Raw genomic sequence first — 17500 nt, 5'->3', positions numbered from 1 at the left:
ACTCATATAATGTAAAATTGTATTTGATAAATGGAGGAATTAAAGCGGAAAAAAAATGATAAATTATATTAAATATAATGATATTTTACTTAATATACTATATAGTATATATAATGAGTATTTTATTTCACTAGTTGTTAAAGTTAAAATTTTAGTTTAAAGCAGAATAATTAACCTTAAAGTTAAATTTTAGCACATTAACATTGTTTTTACTCATTATAACGATATTGTTTCAATAAACGGATGTCGCGCATATTCTTATAGGGTAACTCTTTCGAAAATCCGATCAAAACAAGTACTTGATCGCGACCTTATGGGATAAATCTTTTGAAAATCTGGTTGAAACAAGTATTTAATCGCCTATTGTCCGACCCGTAGACTGAAAAATATATTTAACGTCATTTTTACCCATTATAACTTTGTTTTTCAAATCGACGTTAAATATCTTTTTCAATCTATGTTATATAGGCGAACAAGTAAGATTTTCGAAAGAATTACCGCGTAACAATTCATCTTACAATAATGCAATTCGACAAATAATCATTCATAACTGTCTGAATTCTATGTCAATTGTCAACTAATCAAATTCAGTAAAATTACAAGGATAAAAACCATCACAAATAGCAATTCAGTTTACATTAAGGTTCACGACAAACAATCTTCATTATTTCAAATAATTCTCACTCAAAGGACAGTTATAAATCATGTGTATGATATCAATCAAAAACAAGACAATCACAAATTAGCATTTAGCATTAATATAAATTCAAATCATTTAACCTAATTGTACATAACATGGCTTCATCAATACTAAAAAATTCAACCATTACCACGATTTATTAAAAAAAACTGCATGTTTAGTTTTAGGACTTAATTTTGGGTTTTTTAAAGGGTTTTCAAATTAAATTTGAAGAAAAATGAAGATTCTTATATCAAGTAAATTTTCAGCAGGAGCAACAGTTTGTTGCTAAGATATGAACAGTTTTTTTCGTTTAATTAACAATAAAATTTACCCAAAAAAATCATAAATAAAACCGGGTACCCGATATTCTGACCCGACTTATCCGAATACTGAAAATCCGAGTACCCCCATTAATCGGGTCAGAACACATGCCATTAAAAAGGTACCCGAATGAAAATGTTTGCCAAAACCGTTACGATGCTAAGAACGATACAAACAACAATGAACAAAACAACGTTTGACAATGTAAACTAATCAAAAGAGATTCAAGGATTTAAGGAGGTTCACCCAATGATGACTACATCCTCCGTGGTGTGTAGTTTCTGTTTATATTATATCAAGAATGAGTATAAACAACACTTCTCTACGAAGAATTACAATTGAGTAAGAGATAAAAACAAAAGGCTATGTGTTTGGCTTAGGGGTTGTGTTTGGCTTAGGGGTTGATGTGTGAGTATGAGAGCTCTATATATAGTACTAGGTACATGAATATCAATAGCTCACTTGAATACATAGTTAATATAGAGTAATGAATAATACTCCCTCCTATTCAGCTCAATTGTCCCATTTGTTTTTTCACACTTGCCGAGGCAACATTTTAACTCTTAATATCTCAAATTATGCTTAATTAAAAATTATAAAAAGTTGATATTAATAATCCTTGTATTGAGACGAATCAAACAAGATCCCATATGACTATGTTTTAACTTATAGATTAAGAGTAAAATACAAATTAAGAGTGATAAGTGAATAGTGCCAAAAAAAAAATGGGACAATTCAGCTGAATAGGAGGTAGTATGAAATAACTCCAAGAACTTGAAAGGTCGAAAAACAGCATCCCATGCACATCAGAGGATCCGCTCGACCGAAACAGGGAGCTCGCTCGGTCGAGCGGCTCGGTCGAGCGAGCATCAGCAGCATTCTGTCTGACCGCTCGACCTACCAATAAGGCTCGCTCGGTCGAGCGGGTAGGTCGAGCGACCTCTCTGCTTCCTCTGTCAGAATTCTGATCGAGCTACCATAAAACAAATCCTTTCTACTTCTTCATTAATCTTCATTAACACCAATAATTCCCATGAATACTCTCCACATAATTACACCCTTTTGGATTCCACAAACCAAGAGTCACACACATGAATACACACTTTAATTTGTGCACTCAAGTCACACATACCATTCATAACATCGAAAATTAAATACTCGAATGTCAGATATCTGCTAATGAACACCGGTAACCACTAAGTATATAAAGTAAAATATTATCCTAAAGAAAATGTCTCTTGTGCTCCAGAATTTGTGTGTTAATCTCAAAAAAAAAAGAGTAGGCAAGTATAATAGAGTAATTACAAATACCTTTCAATTCAAGACTCCCACTAAGGCACTAACTTAGTAAGTAGTGGTCAAAACCAAAAAAAAAGACTCCCACTAACTATAACATTTTTCACTTTATAAAAAAGTGTTTGTAATTACCAGAAATAGTAAAGCTGGTCCCCTATTTCCGAATAAAACCTGTCCAATAAATACCAATATTCATCCCATTAGAATTTTGAGCCCATGTGGTTCCGAAAAAGCGAACTTCTTCATTCTGCCCGTCATTCTACGGATAACGGGGGCGGGCAGGGGCTACCCTTTTAAGTTTCACCCACGCTCTATCAAAGAAATTTTCAAATTTGATGTACTAGTATAAAAGTTGTTAAAATTAGAATTCTACGTGGAATTGTTCATATCTGTAAAATTGAAATGGTAGAATCAGATTATAGAATCATAAGATTTTATAATAAATTTAAATTTATTATCTAGTCATTATTATTCATCATAAAAGTTTAAGCTTATTAATTAAGCTTCATTCACTTTATTTCTAAGAATAAAATAGAAAAATATTTAATATTTAGTTTATATCTTCTTACTGACAAAGAAATTTAATTTTTCAAAATTATAATGATGAATCGTCAAATTGTAAGAAAAATTATTGAAAGATGTTACATAAGAAAAATCAAAAAAAAAAATTAAGAATAAATTTGTGGAATCGAATCGTCAAACCGTAGGATCGTAGAATCGTATTGTGATTCTACCTCAACAAATTTTATTTTAATTAGGATCGTAAGATTCTACTAACTTACGATTCTACCTATGACTCGAATCGCTCGCTTATTTTGGATCGTAAAATCATAAATTCGTAGATCAAAATTGTGATTTTAATAACCATAGACTAATATTTTATCACAAATTCTTCTTTAGACAGTTTCTTAAAGAGACCAATTAAATAAATCGGGTTAATACTTAAAAAAATAATTTAAAAAAATGAAAAAATAAATTTAAATAATAAATCATACCTTTATTTTTCATTCTAGTTTGTTCATTTTAATACTCCTTCAACTTTCATTATTCACTCTTTTACTAAGATTTTTGCCACATACACAACATTTTCTTGTTGAATTTTTTCACCTTTTACGAGCAAAATCTCACATAATTTTTTTAGTTTTCAAATTATGTTTTAGTACTTTTTCCTATTTCGAATTATTCGGATTTAATTTCTCTAGTAAAAATTTCGAATTATTAGGATTTATTTTTTATTCAAATTTTGTTTGCTTGCTCATTCTATCACTTCTACTTTCTTTTGTGATTATTTAGCTTAAATGTAGTTTTAGACTCTCATGCTTCATCTAACATTTTGTTCAAATGCATAGTTGCTCCTTCATAGTTGTTTTTAGTAAATTTGAATGATCGTATGTTTTGTGTCTGTGTTATGTTAATTAAAGTAGGTTTTTCAAGTTAGTTGTTTTTGACACAAAAAGTAGAAAATTCTGATACGTAAAATAAGGATTTATGATATGTCAAGTTGGGATTTAGGGTATATTAAGTAGGGGCTTATGTCAAGCAGGGATTTAGAGTTTATCAAGTAGGAGTTTAGGGTATGTCAAGTAGGGTTTAAAGTTTGCCAAATAAGTGTTTATTGTATGTCAAATAGGGTTTAGGGTATGTCAAATAGGTTCTTATGGTTTATGAAGTATCATATTATACAAAGTATGAGGTTAATTATTATTTGTGTAGTAGGTGTTTCTTGTATATGTTGTAGTTTGTTTATATGTAGTTGTTGCTTATGTAATTTTAATTTTTCTTGTCTTTTCAGGGTTGATAGGGTTGTATACACCAACTACAAACCCTATTTATTTCTGTATAAAGAGAAAAAGGAGATCAAGCTCACATCAACTCATGTTGCTGATGTGAAGGATGTTGAATATAGGTGGTTAAAGGGTGTTGAATTTTATAATAAAATACATTAAATTATGTGTTGAATTTTTTTGTTACAAAACAGTAGTTAGTTTTACACTTGGGATGTAGGATGTTTGAAGTGTGTGTACACACACATACTGATAGGGTTTTTATTTTTACCACAAGCACACCGTATATGTGTAACTAACGGGTCGAACTCAAGGAAGAGTAAGATTATTATGATAGACTTTATTCTAAATGTCACGCAACAAGGAACAAAATATAACAAGGATTTTTGTTTAAAACTGTCAATATTAGAAATCTAACTTGATAAAAATGCTATTAAATAAATTAAGGTAGAAATTCTGGTTGTAAACAATAATCAAAGAGTTTAGGGTATTAGGAATCACACAATTTGCATATGGATATCGACTGTTTTTTTGTTTATAGATCAAGAATCTTTAAGTTAATTAAATGTGATCTTATTAACCTCAAACTTTTATTTTATCAATTAACTATATCGCTTTAGGGCCTTATTAATTCAATTCTCAAATATTTATTTTATTAGTTGAATTAATAGAAATTTAACCTAAATGTACTTTAAATCTAAGTTAATCCTAATCACAAATTTCCGTTATATTGACTAGATTTAATTATAGATTCCTAGACTATAAACAATCTCATATCAGTTTTAGTCTTATGCTAAAAATTGAGATTATTTTCCCAACCCTAGATATCCTGAAGCATATTGAATGACTCTAAACATGCAATTGTAATCCTCGATTTACTGATAAATTTGAATATATAATTGACCAGAAACATCATATCATATCATATTATACATACTACTAAAAATATTGAAAATGACAAATGTCATCCTTAGGAGAGGATTGACAAATGTAATTATTTTATTAGATGATAATTAGTTACATGTTATATTTACCTAATTTGGTATCTGATTTTTTAAAAAATTGGAGCTAAATTAGTTAAAGTATTTCTATAATTTATTATAACAATTTTATATGCCTAACCTAGAATCATACATACTAATAAAAATCACACATACTAATAAAAATGTTATAAAAATAACAAATGTCATCCTTAGGGGAACCTTGACAAATATAATTATTTTAGTGGATGTAGTTAATTACATGGTAGTATTTACCTAATTTAGTATTTGATTTTTTAAAAATTGGAGCTAAATTAGGTAAAATATTTGTATAATTTGTTATTGCAACTCTATATGCACACTTGAAATTTGATATATTTTAATTGAATGAAAAATCAATGTATTCAATAAATAAGTTTTTATAATCATATCATATACATATTAATAAAAATGTTGGAAAATGATACATGTCATCCTTAGGGGAGCCTTGACAAATGTAATTACTTTAGCAAATGATAGTTGATTACATGATAACATTTACCCAATTTAAAATATAGTTTTTTAAAATTAGAGCTAAATTAGGTTAAATATTTATAATAATTTATTATTACAATTCTATATACCTAATCTAGAATTTGATATATTTAATTAAAGAAAAAAGAGATGTATTTGACAAATAAATTTTTTAAAAAATAGTATTTAATTTTTGTTTTAAAAAAGTCATTATTCGATAAATTTAATCACGATAATACATATTTGCATTATTTTTTGAAGTTATAATTTTATAAATATTATACTAATAAATTTATGTATTGCACGAGTTTATATACTAATAAATTATAAAAGCAATAAAAAGTTGCTTGAATAACTAGCAAAATGGACTTTTTATTAAAAAAAGTAAAGGTAAAGAATAATTCCAGTATTCCACACTAGGCAGGGTCCAGGTGGGGGTTTTTTTTTTCCTGAAAGATGCGGACAAATCATACCCGTTTCCTCAAGAAAGGAATAAAGAGAGATACGCGCAGTCAAGAAACCTCAATCGAAATGGGAACCTATAAATTGAACTAGAATAATAAGAAAAATGAAAACTATAACATGGGAAAATGTGACTGAAAGATGTACAACTAAACCATAAACCTAATTCTTTTTTTTTTATAAAGGGAGTTAAATAGAAAACCATCTTCCATATAATCCTAAATCTAACCTAAAACAAATAATAATAATAATAATAATAACAAATTAATTAATTAAATATTTGTTGACTAGTGAATTAGACCAGGACACAAGGTAAACATATTTCAGCCGAGTTTTGTTGTTAAGAAGATTCGATCTCTTGACTTTACTTTGATTTTGAGAATCTACATTACCAACAACACCACGGGCACGCTTCCCTTACTATATCACAATAATGGAAAGTTTATCATAATATAAGTACGTATTGTATCAATTAGGTAACCCATATGTCGGGCCAGAAACTCAGTAATAACATTTTGATGAATTTTTAAATGATAATTTAGTAACTTATATGGAGTTATTTATTTTTTGATAATGTACCCAATAATAATATTTGCATGATAATTCAAAATTTTTGGACTTAGGTAAGATAATTATGAATATAAATGTTGAATTTTAGCGTATTTGTGCGTATATTTTTCTTCTGCTTCCTTAATTCGTAATATATTTATTCACATATATATTTATCTTTTATGCTATTCTTTATTTGTTAATGTGAATTTATAACTTATTTAAGTATATCTTATACTCCTTTTATTCTCAAGAGATTGCAACAATACACATCAATTGCTCGAGTACATTAAGAAAATAGTGGGGATCATTAAATAGTGTGAGTAGAAAAATAACAGAAATAAATTAAGATATGTGAATAAAAATTTAAAAAGAGTGATGAAGACACTATTAAAAATAAAAATGTTACAAAATCGAAATAATGCACTAAATGAAAAGTGCAACAATTTCATAGAAATAGAAGAAGTAATATAAAGGTATTTAATTAAAATATGCAATCTTAAATTTTGAATTGTGAGTTGGCTAGTCGAACTCTAGGAGGAAGGCGGCTTGGATCCTTTCACTTTGTTTGTTAACTTCCTTTACTTGCAATACTTCCGGTTTAACAACAACATTTTACAATTTATGTTTACAACTAAAGTACATAACTACAATACAAACTTTAAATTTTGACAAACATAAAAGTCTTTTAAAATACCTACGTAACATAACTAATATTAAGGACAAAAATTTCCAAACCTTGAATAATGGAGATGGGGATGACTGATGAGCAAGTGACATTCTTTTTTATTCCTTTTTTTGCTTATAAATTTTGATATATTACTTACTTAAATTGTTAAATAAGTTTTCTATAATAATGTGTTTATCTTTTTCCATTAATTTTTGAATTTTAAAAATTAATATTACTTTCTTGGATATTATTTTAAATTTATTTTTTGTTTAAATTTTTTTTATTTTTCGTACTTATTATTTAATTTTTTATTACTTTTGAAATTTTTTATTATTGTATTTAATGGGTTTTCGTTAGTTTTAAGTTTTTTTTTTATCTATTTATAATTTTGAACGTAAAGTATTATTGATTTTTTATTACTTTATGATAGATTTTTGTGTTTTAGTAATTTAATAAATATTTTAATGGTTTTTCAATAATTTTAAATGAGTTTTTTTATATGATTTCTATTTTTATTTATTATAATACTTTTTTTAAGGTTTTTTATTACAAATAAATTTAAACTGTAAAAAGTCTTAGTCAATGGCGACTTGTCGACTAAGTTACAAGTCAAAAATTTTTGTAAAAAGTTCAATTTTTTGAAAGTTGTTAACTTTTAAAATTTTTGATAAAATATTTTTCAGAGATCTAAGAAATTAAGCATTTTCTCCCTACATCCTCGAGCAAATATTTTGTAGGTGTTTGACAGATCACCAGATAGCTGATTAAAGTGGTTGATTTGACCAATTAATTTTATTAATTAGTTGGAATATGATTTTGAACTCGTAGAATGTGGACAGGCAACATACGATCTTTCAATAACAATTGGCTGTCATCAAGGATCGGTCCCGTGCCCCTTTCTTTTTGCAGCTAGGGGTATGCATCAGTCCAAACCCGGATTGGAACAACAAAAACCTGTTGGACCGAAAGACCGGGTTTTTGAATATGCTAAGACTGGAGATTGGACTGGTTTCATTCGCTCTGGTCCCGGTCTAACCCACCTTCCTCCCAGTCCAGTCCGGGTTAGACCAGAAGCAAGTTTTAATACAAAAAATAAGTTAGAAAATGGAAGATTTTAAAATAAGTTAGCTAATTAATTATTATAAAATTAAAATATTTGAGTTAAAAAAATTATTTTGTGTTACATTTGACTATAAAATTATTTTAAAACAAGTTTTAATACTAATAAGTTTTTTCAATTAGCTACTTTTCCAACCACTATCATCAGATAATTTGACTAATCAATTCTCTATTGCCTAATAAGCTATTTTATTAAACACCCTTCATATGTATATTGTTCAATGTAAGAAAAGCCTAAAGATGTTTATTTAGGTCGTTCCGTCGGTTTTGAATTAGTTGTTTTGTTAAAATTGTGTCTTATAATGTTCATTTTAGATAACTATAAATTTATTTTAAAAATTGGGTCAAAAATGAATTCAATTACAAGATAGGTAAATTTTGGGTTGGTGCGTGTACAGTGAATTCTATTAGAACAAAATATGAAAATCTTTACATTTACTGCCCGTAAATCGCGGTCAGCGAAGACTCAGTTCTGAGGAACTCACTGACTCCTGCTGTACATTATATAAGGCAACCATACGCGACATATCGACACTCGATCACCATTCCATTATAACGCATTTCTCCAATTTCTCTCTCATTTGAACTTTTTACATTTTCACTATTGCAGGTATCTATCATTTTCAGATTCATGTAAACGTGATTGTTTTTAGTGGAATTCTGCTATTTTTTTGTTTAATAATTTAGTTATTCTTACAGATTGAGTAAAATTTCCGGAAAATGCGGAGAGTTGTGCGATCTGTAGCCGCGAATCACCGTCATACGCGGTGGTTTTCCACGGCGGCGATTCCTGGTCCATGTATTGTTCAAAAGCGTGGTGCTGATATTCTTCATGATCCTTGGTTCAATAAGGTTTATTTGGCTTTTTATTTTTGCTTGATTGTTATTTTTATTATTTTTATTTTTTTTAGTTTTGTCGATGATTAATTTCTTGTGAAGTTTAATGCTGTAGTTGTTGGACACATAAATAATGAATTCTTAGGACTGGTGAATGGTGATGTTAATTGGTGATTCTTGAAATAAAGATTATACTAATTTTGGAGATGATTGTGTTAATATAGTGATTATGTAATTGGTGTGAAGTGTCACCTAGTTTCTGTATGAATTCATAATACAGCGGAATTTGCTTGAAATTGGCATATTTTGATTCATAACTTGCAGGGTAACAGTGACGTAGGTAATGCTGATTTGAATAGTATTGTACAGCTCTACTTTGTATAGGTGTTGTTGAATTAGGATTTGGGGAGGGTTGACTTTGCGGAATTGTTCGGACTCGGGAATTATTTGATGATGCTAGCACTTTTGGACTTTGCGTTACATTTTTGAAATTGTGTTGCTACATTTGTTGCTTCTAAGAATTGGTTTAAATTTGGGATATTGGGGTTCACATTTTCAAGCAATTTCTCTTTTATTGCTTTTAGAAATTAAAATGTTCTTTTTTACTTTTAAGATCCTCTGGAAATTTTAATAGTCTCATTTCTATGATGTGGGATTTGACAAGCATGAGTTGTCGTATAGCCATATAGAAGTATAGTGATTTCATTCTTCAAATTGTAGGCCTTATGTTGTATGCTATGAATCTTAAACTCAGCAGCATGTTAAGTATTGAATTTCTTTTGGTTTTGATCATTATTGTAGCATAAGTACATAATAATATTGGAGTTTTGACTTTTGTTCAAGATTTGTAACCTTCCTTGCTTACAAGCTTGGTTCCTATTCAATCAATACTAAATGTTATACTTCACTTGGCAATATTTTTATTCTGCTACAAGAGAACCTGAATCAGTGGTTTGTTTTTTCAATTTTCTTTTGAGCAGGACACTGGATTTCCTTTGACAGAAAGAGATCGTCTAGGGCTCCGTGGTCTCCTGCCACCTCGTATTGTGTCATTTGAACAACAGTATGCCCGTTTCAGTAGGTCCCTTTTCTTTTGTTACTATGTCTACCATATTTTGTACATTAATGTTGCAGTCTAATTCTAGTATACCTTTTTTACTGGAGCATTCATTTATACCTTTCGAATATGATGGCTACAAACGGTTCATCTTCTCTTGTAATTTATATGGAATTCGGGAATGATTTTAATATTAATATGAATTCTCCTACTTTCATATCTTCACATATTTCCTTGCAAGTTGCAATAACTAGTTAATGTAGAAACCCAAATAGAAAAGATGGAGCAGCATATTTTCAAGTAGTTTAATGGTGTAAAATATTCTCAAAAATAGATTCCCCACTCACCAGTTCCATGGAAATAGAGGTTTTAATAGATTGTTAATATGTTCTTGATTATATATCTGCACAAGCTACATATTGCCTTTGATTACACGACATCTTCATATCAAAAATATAAACCTATTGTAAGCTCATAAATCTTCTACTGTGAAATTTTATTGACCTAATAGCTAATATGGTTTTGTAACTGTTATATATTGAAGCAAAAAGTCACGGATTTACTGATCTTGTGATGGTATGTGATGAACAGAATAGTTGAAAAGCTTGCTTTTGATAATTTATCTAGTTCTGAGTGAGAAGTATTTTTCTGCGGAATATTTGGCTCTTTGCTGGCCAGGGAGGAGAATTGTGTATTGTTGTAACATCAACTCATTACACAATTAATTAATGAAATACTTTTGGAATGTTCTCCTGTAGTCCCTTCTAGGGTTGGTGCTATTTAGAATTATTTTTCATTTTAATATAGTTTATCTAAACTTAATCAACTTTTCTAGAACTCAACTTATTTTTAGTTGTGAAATGAACTTGATAGACCTTTTTCGAAATCATTTGTACTTGTCTAAATTTGCTGGTCCTGAAAATTGTTTTTCAAGGTAACGAAAACTGGATCTTAGTTTTTACTATTTAGTTCTGTAGGATGCCTCAAACTCTTTTTATTTAAGAATACAAAGATGTTAATCGTTAAATTCTGTTGGTATGTAAATTACAGTGGAATCATATCGATCACTTGAGAAAAATACAGAAGGACAGCCAGATCATGCAGTTGCTTTGGCAAAATGGAGGATTTTGAACAGACTGCATGACAGGAATGAAACATTATATTACAGAGTAAGTCCCGTAATTTCCCCCAAAAGTTTTGAATCAGTTAGAACTGAAACAGTTCTGTCATTGCTTTCAGGTCCTTATTGATAACATCGAAGACTTTGCACCTATTATATATACTCCAACTGTAGGGCTGGTGTGTCAAAACTATTCTGGTTTGTTCAGACGTCCACGTGGAATGTATTTCAGTGCCAAAGATAAGGGAGAGATGATGTCTATGATATATAATTGGCCAGCACAAAGTGTAAGACCTTTCTTTATATCATTAGCTGCCGGTTATTTTTTTACGTGTGTTTGAATTTCCAATTTGGAAGAGAAGTTTGTTACTTCAACAAATGGTTTTTAAATTAACATGTACTAAGGACTGCTAGCTGAATTCAAAACATTTAAAATTCCCTACAACTACATGAACATTAAGTTAGTAATTTCAGGTGTTTTGTTATTCCTCCTTTACTTTCATGGGGTTGATGGACGGAAGAAGCACCTTTTATCGCTATCAGCCTGTCATTGCTTGCTGACCTCATTGTATTACAGGTTGATATGATAGTTATCACAGATGGTAGCCGAATTCTTGGCTTGGGGGACCTTGGAGTTCAAGGAATAGGCATACCTATCGGGAAACTTGATGTATATGTTGCTGCTGCAGGAATGAACCCACAACGAGTATGGCCACAAAATTTCTGCTGACTGCCCGACTCTTATCCTTTGTTCTTCTCTTTGTTAATTTACCTTGAATCTTGATATACTTGTGTATGTCAACTGAAATATTTAATGTATCTCTTTTACCTTCTAATTTTTTACAGGTACTTCCAGTTATGCTTGATGTGGGTACTAGCAACCAAGAGCTTCTAAAAAATCCTCTCTGTGAGTAGTGATCCATAGAATATGGCTCTGTAATCTTCAATATTTGTTGTATGCAATGTTTATTAATTCTTAAATCTTAATTAAATTTTTTTTATCAAATCATTTTCATATTGTTGCATAGTGTTTGTTTTACTACTATGGTTCAGTTTACATTTAAATGATACTATGCCATTACTATTAGTCACTAAAGTTCTGTGTTGTATTAATTTCTTACCACGTGTATTTGTATCTGTTATACGATCACTAGTTGGATTTTGTGTTGCTAAACATTTCCATCTCTGATAACTAGTCATAAATTGCAAATGTAACTACTTCTCGCGTTCTTGTGAATACCTAGGGATTTGATCTTGTATTAATGCATACACTACTGGATGATTATTCTATTCAGTAACTGGGTTGATATTTTTTCTTACTTCAAATTGGTACTTTATCAATTTTTAGTTGAGAATTTCCTATACTTTGTGAAATCTGACATTTTTTGTAAATTTGGTAGACTTAGGACTCAGACAACCTAGGCTAGAAGGGGAAGAGTATCTAGCCATAGTTGATGAATTCATGGAAGCTGTTCGTACACGTTGGCCCAAGGCTATTGTGCAGGTCTGTATTTTCAGCTTAGGCCTTATGCAACAATTATTTTTCGTGTTGCTTGTTAATTGTTCAGATATTTTTGCAGTTCGAGGACTTCCAAATGAAATGGGCCTTTGAAACACTGGAAAGATATCGTAAAAAGTTTTGCATGTTTAATGATGACATTCAGGTGAATTCTTCAGTGATATCTTGTTCCGTTTGATATTTTAATTTGCAGCTCAATGAAATGCCCTTGCCTAGGAAGGGGCTTTCTGATCTGAGGTATATGGGGGTTTGAATGAATGATATGTTAATACTATAATAGTATAGAGTGGTAATAATGTGCTACATTTGAAGTTTATATATTCTTATAACTTTGTGCAGGGAACTGCTGGTGTTGCCTTGGCTGGGATACTGGGTGCTCTCAGAGCACAAGGTCGTCCAATGACTGATTTGATGAGACAAAAAGTAGTTGTCGTAGGAGCTGGCAGGCAAAATTATTGACCTTTCCTTTTACATAATCCAGGATTTATCATTCAATTATTTAAGCTATTTTGGTTAATTATCTTCATCTTTATCAGCAAGAATTCTGATGTCAGTATTGTTGTTTTCAGTGCAGGGCTTGGTGTCCTTAACATGGCAGTGCAGGCAATTTCCAGGATGGCTGGGGCCAATGGAGTCTGTCCCAAGCATCAATTCTACCTAATAGATAAAGATGTAAGTCTTTGTTTGCTTTCAATTTTAGCTAATAAATATTACCGCATACATGTGTCCCTGAAATTGTTTGTGTGCTCCATTCTAGTCTTATGGCGTACAAACGATCCATGTCTTTAAACTAGTTGGGGCTAAAAAAGCCTCTTTGCAGCTGTAGGCTAAAGCTGTACATATATGCCCTATCCCATGCCGCCTGCCAATACTTGACAGGAGTTTTGTTGGAGGCATTGACATAGTTTTATACTCCCTCCTATTCACCATACTTCTCCCATTTACCTTTTTCACACAAGACTATATTTTAACTTATAGATTAAGAACAAAATACAAATTAAGGGTGATTAGTGAATAGTAACTAAAAAGTAAATGGGACAAGTGAGAACAATAGGAAGGAGTACTATACTTCTAGTATGTAGTGGACTCAAATGCTCTTCTTGGTTTGTATGGAGTATCCTTCATTGCCTGTAAATTTTGCTTATATTCTCAACTGGAGGCGCCAAGCATCTGTTTATATCTTTATTTGTGCAAAATTTCATGTTTTTCTAAGAGTGATTGACTGTTTCTGATTTCCAAATACACCGAAGACCCGAACTCACATTCTATTGGTCAGTGGACTTTTTTTTCTTTCAAGCCTTGTTTTCAAATTGGATCAGGCTGACATGTGTTATTTTCATATTCTTTCCGTTGTGGATGGTGATGCTTAGTTTGTTTTCGTATTTTCTCTCACGTTTTCTCTCCTTGAAATTTTCTCTAGAGTGATAAAGTTTAGGTGAAAGAAAAATTAAATAAGCTGTCTGTATCTGCTTGATAAATGCTCTATATGGTGCAGGGACTTATTACTAAAGAAAGAAAGAATTTAGACCCATCTGCAGCACCCTTCGCTAGACACCCTGAAGAAACTGATGGGCTCAAGGAGGGAGCTAATATTGTTGAAGTGGTAAATGCCATGCTTTTTGTGCTATCAAAACTATTAAGCATTGCTTGATATGTGCACGACTTTGATTTCCCTTTCCTTTTCTATTTTTGAAGATAATTGATTAAGCTACTCAATCTTCAGGTTAGAAAGCTCAAACCAGATGTGCTTCTTGGTTTATCTGGACGTGGTGGTATCTTCAATGAAGAGGTAAGCTTATCATGTGATATCTCTGTTGTTTAGTCGGACTGAAAAGTGCGATGATTAGAGGTTACTCTTGATCATTTTCCTGAAGTGAAAAGGATCAAAATACGTATATTCCTTAGATATGAACCTGGTTTGGCTTCAAATTGTTTTGTTTAATTCTGGATATGAACCTGGTTTGGCTTCAAATTGTTTTGTTTAATTCTGGGGAAATGATGCAATATGCATTTTATGTGCATTCTTCTTCTAACTGAGAATTTCACTTTTGGTTTCTTGACTCTTGACTTTTGACTCTTAATTAATGACTTAGGTGCTGAAGGCCATGGGAGAATCAGACAGCCCTAGACCTGCTATTTTTGCCATGTCAAATCCTACACTGAATGGTATGGTTTTGGAACTAGTCTGTTGTATTCCCTTGAAATTCTATTATCTGATCCTAATGCCACTAAATCCAAGGCTAGGTTAGGAGGGTTTGGATGTAGCAATCTTACCTTGTAATAACAAAGTGGTTATATTGTGTTCTTGGTTATTTAAAAAACAATATATTTCATTGGACAGCTGAATGTACTCCTGCTGAGGCTTTCAAATATGCTGGTGAGAACATTGTTTTTGCAAGTGGAAGTCCTTTCCAGAACGTTGATCTTGGTACGTAGAGTTTAGCTCTAATTAGATATGCTGCATACCCTTACGAAACGTTCTCCCTTTATTTCTTAGTATTGGATTAAAATGCTGAGGTTGACTGATGTAGGCAACTGTAATTACAGGGAACGGAAAAGTAGGTCATGTCAATCAAGCCAATAACATGTACCTTTTCCCTGGGTGTGTTCCTTCTATTCAGCTATGGTTGCTTATGATATTAGAACATGGTCATTTTACTGCAAACATCTTCAAGATATACTTATTGAACTTTTTTTCAAAAATAATTCAGGATTGGGTTGGGAGCTTTGCTTTCAGGAGCTCGCCTAATTACTGATGACATGTTGCAAGCTGCTGCTGAATGGTAAATTGAAACAAATTATCATAGTTTTTATAGATAACTTGCACTTATAGATAACTTGTACTTATAGATAACTTGTACTATATTGCTCATATTCTACGAGGCAATAAGCTTTGCGCATAACGATCACGTTTTGCTATTTAAAGTGTCCCAAATACTAGTGCATACCCCCACACAGCTATATCGCTGCAAACCAGTACCCTTCCATCCCAGAAAAATTATGTTTTATGTGCCAAGTTCAGTACCAGTGTTGGTGTTGTGTTCCTTTATGTGAGATTTCCAATAGTAGCTGGTTGAAAATCCGCATGTATGAGAATTTTTGTATTGATCATCCAAGACAGGAGTCTTCTACGTGCCTGGTCCTGGGTTGTTCAAGTACTTTCAAGTGCTTACTAGTCTAAACCTGTATGATATATTGATACAATGTTCAAATCATATCCTGAGTGACAGATTCATATTTTGTATAAGCCGAAAGGTGTTAATGCATGATTGTTATTGAATTAATACACTTACTTGATTACTGGTTTATCTGCAGTCTTGCTTCGTACATGACGGACAAAGAAATAAGTGAAGGTGTTTTGTATCCATCAATTGGAAGGTTAGTGCCTCATTTGCTGCTCTTAAACACCTCCTCCCTCCCAATAAAGAAGAGAGAAAAGAAGGAATAAATGATGTATATCTTACTTCTATGTGGAGTGAATATGATCAGATTCTATGTTGCCAGCTGTTTTACTCTGTCCTATCTATGAATCTTATATGACAATGATATCGGATAAGCATAGTTTTATCACTCATCAACTTGCTATTCCCCTTTGTTATATGTGATCCTGTCCGGCAAATAATAACTTTCAGGTTGACTTTGCATGTGCCAAAAAGCAGAGGATGGATTAATCTCGTTTTTCTGTACATGATTGATTATTGAAGTATCCTGAACTTTTAACCTTAAATGAACTTATTGGTTTCAGAGTTATTTTATCTGAACTATTTTTCCTTTTAGGAAATGAATATAAGATTAGAACATAACAAATGTAATAGTATTTGGTCAAACTAAGCTATTTCTTCCCATTTCCCAATGCATAAGATTAGGATATAAGAATATCTGGTTTCATATAGTAACACCAGGTGAACTTTAAGTAATCTAAGGGGGTTGTCACACACTTCTTATATTCTTGTAAATTAGCAAATAAAAAAAAAGTAGATTCATTGCTATCTACTGCCACCTTTTACTATACACTACAAAACTGTTTATTGACTAATCATATTTACTACAACCTTTGTTTGTTACACTTGCATAGTAACCCCTATTAATCAACAAATATTTCCTTGTTCTTTTTGTATAAGAAAAATCAGTCAAGTGGGGTCTTATTTGATTCTTCTTCATGCAAATTTCATAATATCAATTTTAATAATTTTTAGTTATACACAACTAACGATATTAAGAGTCTTCCTTCAAAAAAACAAAGATACTAAGAGTCTAGATAGTGCATTGGATATCATGAAAACAAGTGGTGTAGCAGTAGCAACTATAATAAAAACAGAGGAAGTATTTAGAATTTATGTTACTTGGCAAGGACTTATCTTTTAGCTTAAAAATTGTTGACATGAATCCATTTTTAGTATTTTGTTTTTGATTTGTCAACTGTATTATTTTATTCTTTATGTAAGATCTATGAAGAAATTGGAGGCGTAGAAAACAGCAGTTTTATTTACCCATGTTTTCATTGCAGTATTAGAGAAATCACAGCTGAAGTGGGAGCTGCTGTTGTGCGAGAAGCTGTTGCTGGAGGCTTAGCTGAAGGTCATCGTGACGT

The 17500-nt window shown here is 31.1% G+C and overlaps 1 protein-coding gene across 1 annotated transcript in view; it reads left to right on the top strand.

Annotated features, from left to right (window-relative positions):
• Nucleotides 1-8833: 8833 nt before the first annotated feature.
• LOC130809856 (NAD-dependent malic enzyme 59 kDa isoform, mitochondrial) overlaps nucleotides 8834-17500 on the top strand; it is a 9622-nt gene continuing 955 nt past the window's right edge. Inside the window, exons 1-19 of the mRNA XM_057675688.1 lie at nucleotides 8834-8986; nucleotides 9076-9228; nucleotides 10194-10290; nucleotides 11321-11439; nucleotides 11510-11677; nucleotides 11968-12096; nucleotides 12237-12297; nucleotides 12791-12894; nucleotides 12971-13054; nucleotides 13249-13355; nucleotides 13479-13581; nucleotides 14405-14512; nucleotides 14633-14698; nucleotides 15003-15075; nucleotides 15251-15337; nucleotides 15457-15511; nucleotides 15621-15692; nucleotides 16225-16287; nucleotides 17417-17500. The exon at nucleotides 17417-17500 is cut by the window's right edge and continues 31 nt beyond it. Of these exons, the coding sequence (XP_057531671.1) occupies nucleotides 9097-9228; nucleotides 10194-10290; nucleotides 11321-11439; nucleotides 11510-11677; nucleotides 11968-12096; nucleotides 12237-12297; nucleotides 12791-12894; nucleotides 12971-13054; nucleotides 13249-13355; nucleotides 13479-13581; nucleotides 14405-14512; nucleotides 14633-14698; nucleotides 15003-15075; nucleotides 15251-15337; nucleotides 15457-15511; nucleotides 15621-15692; nucleotides 16225-16287; nucleotides 17417-17500 (1712 nt within the window). The 5' untranslated portion in view covers nucleotides 8834-8986; nucleotides 9076-9096. The remainder of the gene's footprint in view (nucleotides 8987-9075; nucleotides 9229-10193; nucleotides 10291-11320; nucleotides 11440-11509; nucleotides 11678-11967; nucleotides 12097-12236; nucleotides 12298-12790; nucleotides 12895-12970; nucleotides 13055-13248; nucleotides 13356-13478; nucleotides 13582-14404; nucleotides 14513-14632; nucleotides 14699-15002; nucleotides 15076-15250; nucleotides 15338-15456; nucleotides 15512-15620; nucleotides 15693-16224; nucleotides 16288-17416) is intronic.

The sequence above is a fragment of the Amaranthus tricolor genome, chromosome 4 (genome assembly GCF_026212465.1).
Source record: "Amaranthus tricolor cultivar Red isolate AtriRed21 chromosome 4, ASM2621246v1, whole genome shotgun sequence".
NCBI classification, from domain to species: domain Eukaryota; kingdom Viridiplantae; phylum Streptophyta; class Magnoliopsida; order Caryophyllales; family Amaranthaceae; genus Amaranthus; species Amaranthus tricolor.
The sequence above is the reverse complement of the archived record's forward strand: the minus strand, read 5'-3'. Positions and strand labels throughout refer to the sequence as shown.